General features: G+C 37.6%; 1 protein-coding gene across 2 annotated transcripts in view; it reads right to left on the reverse strand.

Moving 5' to 3' along the window:
• Positions 1–13,909, reverse strand: part of LOC148844230 (pyrophosphate-energized membrane proton pump 2) — a 39,660-nt gene that overhangs the window by 6,181 nt on the left and 19,570 nt on the right. For both annotated transcript variants that reach the window (XM_088957547.1, XM_088957548.1), the window contains exons 4-7: positions 9,499–9,650; positions 9,201–9,348; positions 8,992–9,124; positions 340–512 (exon numbers count right to left, since the gene is read on the reverse strand). In XM_088957547.1, the coding sequence (XP_088813673.1) occupies positions 340–512; positions 8,992–9,124; positions 9,201–9,348; positions 9,499–9,650 (606 nt within the window). The remainder of the gene's footprint in view (positions 1–339; positions 513–8,991; positions 9,125–9,200; positions 9,349–9,498; positions 9,651–13,909) is intronic.

Raw genomic sequence — 13,909 nt, forward strand, 5'->3', positions numbered from 1 at the left:
CTTGTAGAACAGCATAAAGTTCAGCCTTAACAGCATCCCCAACTCCCAAAGGTCCCAAGTATTGTGTCATTACAATACCTTCCTTATCTCTTATAACCCCAATTGGTGGTAATTAGAAGTGCATTATTTTCTTGCAAGCATAGCTGGCCAGAGCTATCTAGTCTTGGTGTAGTACTTATTCTGTTGCTACATTCTTTGTTTTGCATTGTAGTTTCTTCAATTTTGTAATCTTTTTTATTTCAAAATATTTAGTTATCATGGATTATGAACAACAGCAAATAATGCACTGAAGCAACAAATTTTCCAATAAAGATAAACTTCAGCCAAAAATTCAAATACCAAATCTGCAATGACAGCAGGATTTCGTGGATCATCTTCAGGTATTCCCTGTTCAACTTTTCCAACAAGGTCAGCTCCAACATCAGCTGCTTTAGTGTATATTCCACCACCCAACTGAGCAAAAAGAGCAACAAATGAAGCTCCAAAACCATAGCCCACTAGGAGAAGAGGCACTACAACAAAATTATATACATGTCAAACAACAGATCAAAGAAAATAACAAAACCAACTGGTTAGAAAAAGCAAAAAACCAGTTTGCCATTAGTATTGGATACTTTTGTAAAACTATAAGTTGAACCAGAGTACAGTGAGTTTGAAAGAGCAATTTTGCAGTTTCTTACATACAACTTGGAAGTAATTATACACTTTTTTTTATCAGCGGAAGTTATTATACACTTTTGTGCATGAAAAGGAGGGAAAAAGAAATGAACAAGATAACAGATTATTACTGTAGGTATATAGTGTTCATCCAGACCCTCCGAGAACATTAAAACACTGTATTGACACCACATGGACGCATGCGAACAGCCCACAGTCAACTTTCCTCCTGCGATGAACCCACGACGCACCATAGGCCTGCTATGAACCCACATCGCACATTGCAGAACCGTGATAAACCCACGGTTCATCGCGCGCTCTCGACGAGCCCACTTGCAGCCCGATCCAAGGAAAACCTGGGCCGAACACGCGACGAGACCCGCACATGCTCAGAACTGCAATAAACCCTCTACCCGTTAAGGAATGCATCAAGACACCACGTAGGGCTAACAAGGCATTGCCCGCCAAGCGGTGACGTCACTAATGCCACGTCAATTAAGTAAGGCACACAAGAGGTGGTAGCACACGTGAGTAATGAGGGCTCCTGAGTGAAAGGAAAGTCGATCCTCAGCAAGATCCTCACGAGACATGTGGCAAAACCCCAGTGGTGCACTTAATGATTGACAGCAAATCCAATATTCCCTTTCCCGATAAGTGACAAGCACCTTTATCTCCTACCTTTTAGGATCTCGGGATCTCCCCCATAAATAGAGATCCTCCTCGTATTGGAAGTCATTCAGCACTCAAGCACTCTTAGCCTTGGACTCCCAACTCTACCATTCAAACCAGCACCCTAGCCTGAAATTGACTCTCGCTCCAAATTCTCGGTCTTTCTCTGTCTTTCAAAGAGACCATCCCCCAACCAAGTCTTACCCTACCTACAACTAAAATTTACAAAGACTCAACCATGCAGACTCTTTCCACTCTAGGTTATTAAGAAAAATACTAGGTAGTGCTCTTACAAATTCCTAATGTTTTTTTTTTTTTGAAAGGTAAAAACTTATTAATAAGAGGAGCAAAAGATGCAACAGATTCCTTGCCACAAGGAGACTAGCCAGGAATCAACACAGATTACAGACTCCATAGGGCCTGGGACCGAAACAACTCAGGCACATTCAGGTGCTTAAACTCAAGATTTATATACACCCAAGACACTAGTTTACAAACCACGAACTGTACTAATTCATCTGGACTTTTCATTTTGTCACAGAAAATTCTATTGTTTCTTTCAGACCAAATTGACCATAGGACAGCTGGAGGAATGGTTTTCCAAACCAGCTTTCCTTTTTTCTTCAAGCCTAGGATCTTCCAACAAAACAGTAGGTCTTTGACAGAACTTGGCATGACCCAGCAGATCCCAACAGCATTGAGGAAGTGTTCCCACACCTTGGAAGAAACAGAACAATGGATGCTAAGGTGGTCAGTAGATTCAGGCATTGAGTCCACAAAGACCACACAAGATAAATCCAAAAGCTGCAGACCTCTCCTTTCCAAGCTGATTCTAGAAAAGGCATTTGTTTAAAACCATAAACCAAACAAGGAAGTTAGACTTCGAAGGAAAGATTGGATTCCAAATCTGCTTGCTAGGGAAATCAGTAGAGCCTGAGCTGCTGAGTTTAGCCAGGGATTTGACTGAGAAATAGCCATCTCCGCTCCATTTACAAATCCATTCATCCTCCCAATTGACATCAATACCCTGCCCACGTAAAAAGTTCCAGCAACTCCAACACCTCACCCAACTCCCAGTCAAACAGGTTTCTTCTAAACTAAGGAGTCCAAATCACAGAATTATCAGAGGCATATGAGTCAGCCACCGAGACAATATTGGTTAGCAGCGCACTGAAAGAGGAGAGGGAAGGCCTCGACCAAGGGACTATCCATACACCAAGGGTCCTTCCAAAATCTCAGCCTGTCACCTCTACTCACCTTGAAACCAAACCTCCAGAGATAACAGTAAGGTTCTTCATAATTCCTTTCCAGATAGAACAGCCCCAGTTTGGAAGGGGATCTTGAGAATTCCTAATGTTCTTAAATGTTCAATGTCATTTCAGCTAAAATTTACTTTTTAAATCTCAGTTAAGGTAACTCATTTGGTGAAAACAATGGAAGCTTTCCGGCCTCTCTCCACAAATGACACTATTCAGAAATGACATACTGTTGCACATTCATCATTGACAAGGGTGATCATGATAAACTACTAAATCCCACCAGAACTAAGCCTCAAGAAACTTAAATTTGATGAGTGCAGTTTGGGAAGCCCCAGAATTTTAGGTGCTGATAGGTTGTCTAGAGACAAGAATAGCATTGCATTAGCTTTATACTCTGGACCTATAGGCATTGGGAACTCTAAAAGGGCTGAATTGTTGTTGTTTTTGCGGGAATTGAGGATTGAAAAAACCTTGAACTACAACACAGTGGAAGAAGGCAACTCTAAGGTATAGTGCGCTAATTCAATGATTCAATCAACAAGCCCATGGATATATAGGCAAAAGATAGGGAAGTAAAAAGATTATCTGAAGAGCTGGGAGAAAATTTTCAATGGAAACATAGATCAGACAATGGCATAGCAAAACAAGAAACAAACAGGAAAAGATTGTTTTGGGGAATTACTTCCCATGGGGGAAGTCTGTAATCCTGACAACAAAAATGATGGCTGCTTAGCATTTTCCAGCCCACAACACGGGATGCCTAGCACATCGTACATATTTTATTATTCATGCTCAAGCAATAAAACTTAACAGATCTGGTAGTTGAAGGAGATTCCAAGGTAATAGTTAGCTGGCTGCAGAATTGGGACTGTCAAATTGGGGCTACAGAGATCTTCTGAGGAAAGTAAAATGGATTACAACATGGCAGTCAATTTCCAATGGGTCAGCAGATCAGCTAATGCTTTGTCAGACTCTTTGGCTAAGCAAGGGGTTTCTTGGGCATCTTTGTATTGGGCTAATTTATAGTCTTATAGTGCTTTGGGTCTGTACTCATTCCTTTGGGGAGGTAGCATCTCGTGCATCAAAAGCTGCTTGTACTTCCCTTTTTATCTTTTTAACAAAATTGCCTAATCATTCATAAAAAAAAAAAGCAATAAAACTTAACAGTTACCAACATGAGTTCCAATAAGCAATAATAATTTGATGCTCAAGAATACTTGTGAGTGTAGATGGAGATAAAACAATATTTAGAGAAGAAGGTTTATTTCAAGGATGTTCCTTACAATTCCATGTTTGATTCTAATGCACTTTTGTATCTAATCTTATAGGGTGATCTATATAGGAGATATAATGCTTCTGCACAGTGCCTTATGCAGTTGTTACTGTATTCATTTTGCATATTAATGAAATACTTTAAACTTCTTTCAAAAAGAAAAAAAAAAAATCAGTCATGGCTTACTTCATTGGGTTTTATACTAATGTAAAAGGTTACAAAAAAAACCCTGATTAGTGTAAGACACAAAGAAACAAAAGAGCCCATAAACAAGCATCTCTCAACACCACCCCTCAAGCTAGGTGAAAATGTTGTACATCCCTAGCTTGTGCAAATTTCATTCTAACTTCAACTGAGGGACTCCTTTGGTTAAATCAACTAGTCAACCACCTGACCTTCAAAACAATTGGCAAACCTCTGCACTAGAAACCTCCTAATGTACAAGTGCCTATCTATTTCTATATGCTCCATATGATTATGCTGAACAGGATTTTTTTTGACAAGTAATAGAAGTTTTACTAAAGATCAATAAGAAAGATACAACATGACCGCTTCCCACAAAGAGGCACAAGATGCAGGCTCAAAACAAAACAAAAATCATGGTTTCAAACGTCGCGACATTTCGCTAATGTCGCCCAACATATGTCGATGTCAAGGCTCACCGACATGAAAATAGATGGTAATATAAAAATTACATTATTTCGGTCAACATTTCCTATATTTCAGAGTGGACCAAATTGGTCCAAATAACCAAAAAAAAAGATGGTTTTTTTCCTATTATGTCAACAGGATGTCAACTAATGTACATTAATATATTATATTAATATAATACAGTATATTAATATAAACTATTCTATTAATAATTTCTATTTAATATTTCAAATAAAATATTTATAAAAAATAATTAACAAAAAATAAAAATAAAAGAATAAATTAATTACTTTATAATATAAAACATAAAATATTTTTCAAGTAATAAAATACTAACTAGTTAGTATTTTTAAAATATTTATTAAAATCAGAAAATGTTTATTAAATTTTATAATAAATCATATTCTAAATTTAATATAAAAATCAGAATAAATTTATTAAATTTTATACTAAATCATAATTTATTATAAATTTAGTATTAAAAATCATAATAAATTCATTAAGTTTTATAAGAAATCAGAATTTATCATAATCTTAATACTACAAAAAGGAGAATCAGTTTATTAAATTTATAATAAAACATAATGCATTATAACTTTAATATTTAAAAAATCAGAATAAATGTATTTCTATTTACTAGTGTGAAATAAATATATTAGAATTTATAATAAATCAGAATTAAAAATAAGAAAAGAAAATATTGGATAACCTTGAAGAAACATCAAAATGCATAATAAATCAGTAAATCGTCATTTACTAATTTGTTATTGATCTTAGTTTCTTAGCTTTATATAATGGTTGGGAATAAGATAATAGTCTAGAAATATGTATTAATGTTTCTTTTATCATTTTACAAATTATCATTGCATATTTCATAATATTTCCACAATGCCTCTAATTTTTACAATATTTTCCCTCAACATTTCTGACATTTCCGACATATGTCCTATATTTTGGTAAGCGACACTTCCATCGACAGACATTTTAAACCTTGAAAAAAATTACAAGCCAAAAATAACTGATTCTTATGCACCCCTTTCTTAGCTAGAAAATCTGCCAACCCATTTGCAGATCTCCTTTCCGATTGAATTCTGACTGTTGTATTTGTGGTTAGCCATTTGAATCTTCTCAAAGCCCCCCCTATAGGACCAAGGTGCGGGCTCTGGTTCATGCAACCACCTGATTACCAGTTTTGAGTCCCCTCCAATTAGCAACTATTCAAAGCACAACTCTTTAGTAATTTCTGCTCGTGTAGAACTGCTTGGACTTTGCATTAACAGAATCCCCCACTCCAATAGAAGTAAAACATACCCCCTCCTTTGTATGCTAGCAATTACACTTACCTAGTAGAGCAATATTCTTCTAAACCAACTTCCCTAAACATACCCCCTCCTCCATCTTACTTTTAGAAACCAAACCCCAATTGGCATGGTGAATTTTATTTTCATCCCCAAGCTCCCAAAGGAAGTTTTTCATTACTTATTCTAACCTCAGCACCACCCTAACAAGGATCTTAAAAACGATTAGTAAGTAGGAGGTTAGCCAAAGTGGATTTTATATGGATGATCCTTCATTCCAAGGATAGATAGTTATCCTTCCAGGTTGCCAACTTCTTAGAGAATTTCTCCACTATCAACTCCCAAAAGGTTAGCTTTTGGATTGCCACACAAGAGGAGACCTAGGTATTTAAATGGCAAGTGGACACAACACACACCATTATTGAAGTATATTCTTGCAATACCTCTTCCCTGACATTCTTGCTATGCAACTCTTCCCCACGTTGACCCTTTGATTAGATAGCCTCTCATACCAGTTGATCAACATCTTAAGATTTCTAATTTCTTGGCTCTCCCTATCCTTGCAACACAAAATGACATCACCTGTGTATCCTTTGTTGAAACCACAACTGTCAGCCTAGAAATTAACCAGCTCAGCACAGCTGCTATCAGAGTAAACAGAAAAAAGAATAAAGAGTCTCCTTATCTAATACTCCTTTTCGCAGGGAAAATCCATTTTTTATGCATAAGGGAATATTCCCTAACAACCCCATTAACTAGAACCGAGTAGTGGCACACTTAGATGTGCCCTAAAATTCATCTCTCTCTCCAATCCCACATTTTTCCTAGATAGTGATAGAACAATGTTTAGAAGAAGAAGCTTGTTAGAAGGTCACTCAAAATCAGTCGTGGCTTACTTCATTAGGTTATATACTAATGTACAAGATTACACAAACAACCTCAATTAGTATAGAACACAAACAAACAAAAATGCCCATAAACAGGCACCTATAACAAAAACACAAAACTCTTTCTGTTAATTGGAAAGGTTCCTCAAATGCTATTGGATGGTGAAAAGGTTTGGAAGAAACACAACAGATGCAAATCCTGAATTTCTTCTTTGTCATGGAAATCTTGTATAGCTGCATCTACAGCTTGCAATGGACTTATGTTTTATAATTTCATCATATGTATTATTATTTTGAAATTTCTACATACCATAGATCCAATCGTTTTTATTGATACTGTTCAAGGAAATGCTTGCAGATGCTGAAGAGAAACATTGAATTTCAGGGAAAAATCAAAGACCTTTTTAGTCCTATTCCCCAAGTCCCTTTGTTCTCTATTTTCTGCTTAAGTTCTAACATGGCAAGATATTTCTCTTTCCTCCTCACTTATATCATTTCTATACTTCCTGTTGTTGAAATTGCAATTCAGCATCTTTGATATACTGTCCAGATCTCTTTCATTTCCACTTTGAGCTTAAAACAGCCTATCTACCATGACCAAATCCTACATGATCTGCAAACATATTGAATCAAATGCAGATAGGGGTATATCTGAATTCAACTCAATAAGAAAATCATGATATCATAATTTGATTCACATCCAATGGATATACAGATCTCCTGATTTGAATTTAATTCAATTTAATAATTAGATATCCAATTTCAATCAAAGTTGATTTGAATGTCATAGCAATGCCTCATGCACTGGGTTGCCCTTTTTAGCAATTCTTTAAACTACACCCAACTACAAAATGATCACAAGGAGAAGATATGAAATTTCAGTGCTCTAAAAATACTAAATACTCATGCTCTAAAATTTGCAATTTTTGTAGAAAATGTACAGATCCAGTGCTCCATAATGGCATGCGCTCCAGACAAATATATTATGCAAATCTGAAAACAGTGAAAGAGGTGCAGGGTTTTGAAATTTGGTCATCTTCTTGGCTATGCCTTAAGGGAAGAAAAATGGAAAATACCAACACAAAAAAAAAGACTAATAGAGACACTAGTATCATTTTGAATAGAACTAAAAACAATAAAGTAAACCTGAATAATTTGCAGATTTATCAGCTTTGTGATGATAGTGGTTGGCTAGTGAGTGAAGAGTTGTAAATGGGTGAAACTGCTTGCGACTCTATAAGGAATGGCAAGCGAAGAGTGGTGAGGCGGCTGACTCTTGGTGAGACAGACTTAAGAGGGAGAGCTCTAGAGTTGTTGGGGGAGTTGAGGGTCATCAGTTCAGAGTCAAATATACCTGATTAGCAGATTCACCAAATTTGTGAGGATGATAATTGGTGAGTGAGTGAAGAACAGTGAACAAGTGAAACAACCAGCCACCGGTAATACAAAAATTCAAAGAAATATCATCAGAACTGAAATTTTTTATGGGTTCAGAGAATATGGATTGAGCTCTTTTTTATTTGGTGCAGCACTTGCAGGAGCCTGTGCAATGGCAGATCCAAGTATCCAACCACCAAACCAAACATCATCAAAATCAAAACACCCAAAGAACCCATTTTTAGCAGATCGAATCATGTAATATCTGGATTTGATTCCATCGTTCAATTATTTAAAAAAAATGGATATACAAATCCAGATTAAGCGGATCAGATGCAAATTTGAATTGGAACAGTATCCAATTCATCTGGAGACCTACCTACCTATCTCACATCTACAGCCGATCGTATTCTACTCAATCAACTATTTTCCTGCATCTCTTCTAAAGCCCAAATCTCACCTTTTGTAAACTGCTTTCTAAAATGAACATTTTGTTATCATACTAGCTCCAAGTCCTATTTTAATCTATCAAACAGACACGTTTTTTAACCATCTCTGTAGCCCATTAACCCACCCTTCACTAGAAACAGGGTGCTCTCACCACTCCTATATAAAAGAACAGACCATTAGTTTTTTATCAATGTCCAAGTTCTAATATTATACTCTGTCCTTTTTTTATATACCATTATTATAAGAATATCCTTGATTGTAAGTTTGTAACTGTTAAAGAAAGGGTAGTCTAGTGGCTTGCATTGGACAAAACACCACTAGCGTGATCAAAAAGATATACTTGCTAAGGGTACCTCAATTTTGATAGAACATGAATTGTAACAAAGAAAAAGATAACCATTTCTAGCAAGTAGCCCTCATCATAACAGACAACAAATAAATATCAATGTGGTGGTTAAGTCAACACTTACAGTCTGTGACCTTCATTGAACCTGGTGAACCCACTCCTAACCAAACATAAAATGTGGCATAAAGGATGGACACTCCTACCACAGTCATACAAACAACAACAATGGCTGAAAAACCACCGGCACGGACAGCCACCTGTGCACAAAATATGATCAAAATCTATAATGTGTTTTCAGTTGAGCACAGATAAAGGAGTAAGTAGAGCAAATACCTGTAATGCTTCTCTAGCAGAACGTCTTGCAGCACTAGAAACTCTAACATTTGCACGTACTGAGACCCACATTCCAACATACCCAGCAATACCCGAACATAGAGCACCAAGAAGAAAAGAAGCAACTGTAATGTATGCAGATGCTGACCTGAAACAGAAAAAAAAAAAAGAAAAAAAAGAAAAGCCCAAAAGAAAATTGTTATAAAAACATGAAACAAAAATGGTAATATCCTAATGATGGAACATAAATGTCAGAAACTAATAATAAAACCTAATAGAGAGAAATTAGATACAGTACCTCCCAATGCCAGATGATTCTTGTTGAGGAGTTGTACTGCGAAAAAGATATATGCTAAGAATAACCAGTCCTAGCAATAATGCCATCCTGGAAATTGTCCCGTACTGTGTCCTGAAGAAGCCTTCTGCACCATCCCGTATGGCATCTGATATCTAAAAGGAGAATGGTAAACTCAGCTAAAGTTCACAGAGTTTCAAATTTTCATTTTTTGAATTTTAAAACAGAAACTACAGACAAGGTTTTTTTAGAGTAACATAACTACATTAAAACAGAAGTGAAGAAGAATAATATACAACTGGCTACATCCCATAGATTAGGATGGTCAGATAAGAAATAGTATACATCAAAAACTCCCTTCCCCACCCCAAATAAATTCTCTCTATTCACCCCTTGTTTTGCCAATGCATCTGCCAACCCATTAGCCAATTTAAGGACCCATGCTACAATAGTACTTCTGTTTTTTCAGTTCCTTTATTTCCTTGATTACATTTCTATACTGTCAAGAAACCTTATCCTCATTCTGCAACCAGTCCACTACCACTTTGGAGTCCCCTTCAATTTTCAAATCAGTATAGTTCAGATCTTTAGCCAACCTTAGACCTTGTAAAACAGTTAGTATCTCAGCCCCTGTTGGGTTTCCAAAGCCTAATTGTTCCAGAGAAAAGAGAAAGAATGTTTCCAATATGGTTTCTGAATGTTCCTCCTATCCCTGATTGGCCAAGGTTACCCTTGCTGCAACTATCAAAGTTAAGTTTGATCCACTGTTCTGATGTTCGGTTGAGAGATGACAGCAACCCTAGAGACAGAGGAGTTGGCCATCCAAATGTCAGTCATGGGTGATATCAGTGGCGAAACTCTTTCAAAAACCCCACTGTTCTGAGCCGAGGGACAATTTTTATGTTGATATGTCCATGATCGTATTTTTATCTTGGATCTCGTCTCTGAACAATCTCCTATTCCTTTCTTTTCAAATAGACCACAAAACAGATGCTCCGGAACATCTCCACGTTAGTTTCCATCTCTTCCTTGTGGATTGAAAAAAGTTGACGGAAAAAGGTCTATTAAGACAGAGCACCAAGAAAAACAACTTAAGTATCAATTTATCACAATAAATTGAGATAAATTGAAATAAACTATTTAAGAAAATATATTTTAATACCTATTCATAATCTAAATGTGTATATTAATCCCTCTTTAATGAAGTTTATTACACACACACACACACATGACCAATGTGAATGTCATGAAGAAATAAGACTTTTTATAGTAAAAAGAAATGTTCATTAAAATAAAAAAGGATGATTACCATGGTTTCAAATGTCGTGACATTTCGCTAATGTCGCCCAACATATGTCGATGTCAAGGCTCACCAACATGAAAATGGATAGTAATATAAAAATTACATTATTCCAGTCGACATTTCCTATATTTCAGAAATGTCAACCAAATTGGTCCAAATAACCAAAAAAAAAGACAGAGTTGGCCCATGCTTAGAAAGGGAGGGGTCGTCAAGATACCTGAACTGAGATTGGATGAGTGGTCTCTGCACGTTGCGCAAATCACAGAGCAGAAAACATTTGTATGGTTAGAGGTTTTTAGAATACCTCTACATGCATGGAGCACTCAGACTCTTAAGGAAATAGGGAATGCTTGTGAGAGGTTCAAGCGTTATGACTTCCATAACAGACTTTGAGAACAAGTGCAATCTGCAAAGATTCTAATTGAAATAGAAAATCCAAATCTGGTCCATGCCGGGGAAGCCTACGAATTGCAGATAATGGTAGGAAGCCGCAAATCCAACTTTTGTCTCAATTGATAACTTGTTTGAAAGGGATAGAGAGAAAAGAGAACTGAAGGAGATGGTTAGGGTTTCACAGGACAACAAGGGAAGTGAAAAGTCAAGGATGAAAGGGAAGGAGAAAGTTGAAAGGACAGGGATTAGCAGGGGCAAAAAAAGTAATTTCCCGAAGAATAAAGGATGGCAGTGGAATTTTGAATTTTAATCAAAATTGGTTGTTGGGTTGGGTGCTAATATTTTAAAGCCCACTAAAAATGAGAAGGGGGCTAGCCCATGTTTCACTCAAGATACAAGCCACGTCAACAGTTCATTTGAAGAAAGAAAAAGTAATCGAAAAGAAGCTCATTAGAATAGAAGTTTGAGGGTTTTGATAGACAAAGAACTAAGGTGAAAGGTGTTGACAGTTCAGCTAGTGGTCGGATAACTATATGGGCCCAATTATCTTTTATGTTTTTATTACCTATTATGTTCTTTTAGTTGTTGGGGTTAAGCACACTTGTTCTTTTATTTTTTAAGCAGCTTGTGACCCCTTTAGTTCCAGACACCCTATGAAAGGCTGTTTAGTCTTTGTACTACAAAACTAAGTATAAGGATAACTGAGGGGACAGCTAGAAAGCTTTTCACCTTTCCCCTCATTGTCTCCTTCCTCCCTTCTGTTATGGGCCCGGGAATAGGATCTCGTCACGGGTCGGTCCACAGGGAAAACCTCCTGTTTTCCCTTGTTCCTCCCTGCTCTTGATGAACCTATCTTGGCGCCCTAATGGTGATTTGTCCAAGAGAACACCTAACTCTCCTTGCTCTCTTTCTTGACTGAAATTTTCAATATGTTTATTGAATAATATCAGCTCCTTAAATAGGAGATTACAAGAGGTAGAATACTACTTTTAGGAAGACTCCTTGCTAATCTACTACTCTATCCTATTAAACTGATAAGATAAGACTGAACTGATAAGATAAGATAAGACTTCCTTAATCTATCCTACTGAACTAATAAGATAAGATAAGAACTGTAATTAGATAAGATAAGACACCCTTAATCTATCCTACTGAACTGATAAGATAAGATAACTGAATAGATAAGACTCCTACTAATCCCTGCTACTGAAAGCAAATAAGGTAAGAATACTGAATAGATAAGATAGGATGAGAACACTAAATTGTTGCTGCCGAGAACACTAAATTACTGCTGCTGCTGCACTAAACTACTGCTGCTGCTGCCGGCGCCCACATCATTACTCCCCTCCTAGACTACGAGCTTGTCCTCAAGCTCGAATTCAGGATGGGTGTCTTGAAACACAGTCAAAGGAATCCCGGATAGGTGGAATGATTTTGCCCTCCTGGATCGGGTTCCAATGAAGAGGGTTCATCCTCAGACAGCTGCAGTGAGATACCAAGATTTGACCATGCATAGCTGCATTCTTTGCCGCGGGCAACTGCAGCCTTAAGGTACTTCTGAGATGTCTTGAACTGTAGAGTACAAAGATTGTGAAAGCCAAGCTTTAGTGCGTACAGAGCTCGCTGAGCCTTGTGAACCATGGCAAGTCCTGCCCATGCTATCCGAAGCTCAATTGTTGTAGAGTCCCCTTCTCTGAGTATTGAAGCCATTTCATTCGCAGCCCATGAAAGTTGTTCAGTGGGATCCTGAGACTTTTCTGCATTCTTGATACGATGAAGCACAACAGCATATCGAGTTGACATGCAATTAGGCTCCAGTTTTGCTGCCTTCTCCAGGCACTTTCCAGCACTTCTATGATCACCAGCCAAATAGTATGCATTAGCAAGATTCACCCAGATATGTGCAGTCCTAGGATCTGATCTGATTGCAGCTAACAAACACTCTTTTGCAACATTTGCAGCCGCAACATGAGGCATACAAGCTCCTTCACCAGCGATGACGACCTTGGAGTAGTTGCTCTTATTCTTCTTTGAACTCTCATCGATGGAATTCTCGATGACACCGGATTCCTGCTTAATCGGAACATTCTGGGTGTTGCTAACTTGCACTAGGGCAACGACCTGCTGCTCGTTGGACGATTCTGCCATGTCTGGTCAGCGGCCGGTTGTGGTTGCAGCCCCTTCTGGGTTCCTTTCCTTGCTAGAAAAGTACAACTCCATCAAAGCGCCTTAATTCTCGGGCGTCGTCCTTGATCTCACGCACCTCCTTGCTGTTTTCCACGAGTCTGTGCTCTAGATCATGAACCCTAGACGTAAACCGCTCAAGGTCACCCATGACGCCTTGCTCTGATACCAAGTTGTTATGGGCCCGGGAATAGGATCTCATCACGGGTCGGTCCATGGGGAAAATCTCCTGTTTTCCCTTGTTCCTCCCTGCTCTTGATGAACCTATCTTGGCACCCTAATGGTGATTTGTCCAAGAGATCACCTAACTCTCCTTGCTCTCTTTCTTGACTGAAATTTTCGATATGTTTATTGAATAATATCAGCTCCTTAAATAGGAGATTACAAGAGGTAGAATCCTACTTTTAGGAAGACTCCTTGCTAATCTACTACTCTCTCCTATTAAACTGATAAGATAAGACTGAACTGATAAGATAAGATAAGACTTCCTTAATCTATCCTACTGAACTGATAAGATAAGATAAGAACTGTAAT

The sequence above is a fragment of the Nelumbo lutea genome, chromosome 8, assembly GCF_056320005.1.
Source record: "Nelumbo lutea isolate HS-2025 chromosome 8, American lotus-T2T, whole genome shotgun sequence".
Lineage (NCBI taxonomy): Eukaryota > Viridiplantae > Streptophyta > Magnoliopsida > Proteales > Nelumbonaceae > Nelumbo > Nelumbo lutea.